General features: G+C 32.1%; 1 protein-coding gene across 1 annotated transcript in view; it reads left to right on the forward strand.

The window, feature by feature from the left end:
• Window positions 1-1,449, forward strand: part of LOC125046736 (fumarylacetoacetase-like) — a 6,665-nt gene extending 5,216 nt beyond the window's left edge. Inside the window, exons 6-8 of the mRNA XM_047644648.1 lie at window positions 174-380; window positions 665-813; window positions 940-1,449. Coding sequence (XP_047500604.1) covers window positions 174-380; window positions 665-813; window positions 940-1,134 — 551 coding nt within the window. The 3' untranslated portion in view covers window positions 1,135-1,449. The remainder of the gene's footprint in view (window positions 1-173; window positions 381-664; window positions 814-939) is intronic.
• The last annotated feature ends 1,051 nt before the right edge of the window (window positions 1,450-2,500 follow it).

Here is a 2,500-nt window from a genome sequence, read left to right on the forward strand (position 1 = left end):
TGTTAGTGTAAAATTAAATATGTGAACTTCATATACATATTTGGCTGGAAGTGTGAAAATGTAAATGTATAGACATTATTTACATTACATAAGTGAAAGGATAAGGCCAGTAGTGATAATATGATCACAACAAATCTACATAATTCAGATACTCATCTTTGATTTTTTTAAAGCAAGAGACATCCAGAAATGGGAGTATGTGCCTCTTGGACCTTTCCTGGCAAAGAACTTGGGCACCACCATCTCTCCATGGGTAGTTACCATGCAAGCTCTTGAACCATTCCTTGTTGATAACTACTCCCAAGACCCTGAACCCTTCCCTTACCTGAAACATAATGACAAATTCACATATGATATTAAGCTGGAAGTTGGCATCCGACGTAAGTAGGAATATACATTATGCTTCATCCATTATAATAATAATAAGCAAGCAATTGAGATGTGAAGAATATATCAGAGGCTTAAATTGGTGAATGTTAACTAGCATTTAAAGTTTTCCTTTCTGTTATACATAAGTTTTTGAAAGAAAAATTGAATGAATGAGTAACTCTGAGTATTGTTTGTGCAGCATGGGATCTAACCAAAATTTTCATGTGTTTAAAGTGTAATGAACATAGGAATTATAGTCTGTTTTGTCAACACTAATGCTGTTTGCATATTCCAGCTGAAGGTAGTGATCACCTAGGAACAGTCTGCCGTAGCAACTTTCGTTACATGTACTGGACAATGAAACAGCAACTGGCTCATCACACCATCACAGGCTGTAATATCAGGCCAGGAGATCTTATGGCTTCAGGAACAATTTCTGGATCCGTTAGTATAAATATGCCTTTCAAGTTCATTTCATTTAGAAAGGAAAAATTTTACCAACTGAAAAGAGATGTAGCATTAACCGAGATTTCATGTTCCTGAACCTGATATATTATTTATTATTTTCAGAGTGAAGATTCCTTTGGCTCAATGCTGGAACTGTCATGGAAAGGCAGTAAAACAATTGACCTTGGCAATGGAGTTACTCGGAAATTCCTTCAGGATGGGGATGAAGTGATCATATCTGGGTACTGTCAAGGAGATGGTTACAAGGTTGGCTTTGGCAATTGCACCGGCAAAGTGCTTCCTGCACATACTCTTTAGACTTTGATTGCAACTTACTTGCACTGGGATAAGAAGGATCAATAGCTTGATTTAGAAAAATTTTAAAAAGTTTTTATATATATATATATATATATATATATATATATATATATATATATATATATATATATATGATTTGATATATGGTATGATTTGTCAACAGGCTCACGTATTAAGTGAATATTTTGAATATTTACCTTGGTAAATGTAAATGCTCAAGATAGTTGTGAATATCCTTAATTAATTTTTTAGTTTTTGGTTATAGATTGTGATATGTTGGGAAATGTGCAGTACTTGAATAAATGACTAATAATTTTTTGATTATCATTTTGTTTACTTCTCATGCATTCCATTGGCCATGCATTGAACAAAAGAATATGCTAATGAATTTGTCCAAGATCTGTAGACCTTGGACATGCTGACTGATACAAACCTGCAAATGTGCTTGACTTTATAATGTACAAATATTGGGGAGACCATCAGTGGTTTGTTATAAAACATTTTTCCCAGAAACATGTTGAAGAGCTTCTTACCTATGATATTAAATGCAGTGAATCAGGCAATACTAGATATCATAACTTTCAGTATAACATAAAACCAATTCTAGTAGACCCCAGTCCATCTGTATTGCCAAAGTACTTGATATTCTCTGAAAATGTACATTTTTATCATAATGTCAAGCAAACTGTAAAGATTAGTAATTCCATCAAATATGCTTTTATTGACAATGATAAAATTGTAAAAACAGTTTTGGTGAATTATGAAAAAAAAAAAAAAAAAAAAAAATACTGACTTGCCTTCTTAAAGTTTTAGAAATGTTTGTAAATTTTTCTTTTGTTTGTATGTGACTGCTTGCATATTTACCAAACTGCTTCCTGACTCACTGGCATTGTGTAAACTGTTATAAAATGAAGCAATGATTTGCACAGCCATTGAATACTTTATCTGCATTTACACAAGTATATGCCTTACACACATATACATTCTCTGCCTCTCTTTTCACTCTCATAATGATTTTTATGCAGCAATTTAGAGATAAGCGAACATGTTGATAAAGGGAAATGTACAAGTTGAAAATAATTCCAGGTTGAGAGTCTGATAATGTGTAAAAAATATCAGTATTTGATGTAATAAGCAAAATCTGTAAATTCATACATATCTAGCACATATTTCTTTTGTTAAGGTGAAAAATAGCACTCTTTCTTTTTCAAACTTTATATTTACACATATATACAGTTCAGTTCAATGCTAAAACACCAGTTTCCAAAATATTTCTATGCACAATAAGGAAATAAAAGAAGTCTATGACTAGAGACCTGGTTTTCAAATAGCATGATTTTTAAATTTTGATTTCTTCGATCACTTA

This window comes from Penaeus chinensis, chromosome 39, assembly GCF_019202785.1.
Source record: "Penaeus chinensis breed Huanghai No. 1 chromosome 39, ASM1920278v2, whole genome shotgun sequence".
Classification (NCBI taxonomy): Eukaryota; Metazoa; Arthropoda; class Malacostraca; order Decapoda; family Penaeidae; genus Penaeus; species Penaeus chinensis.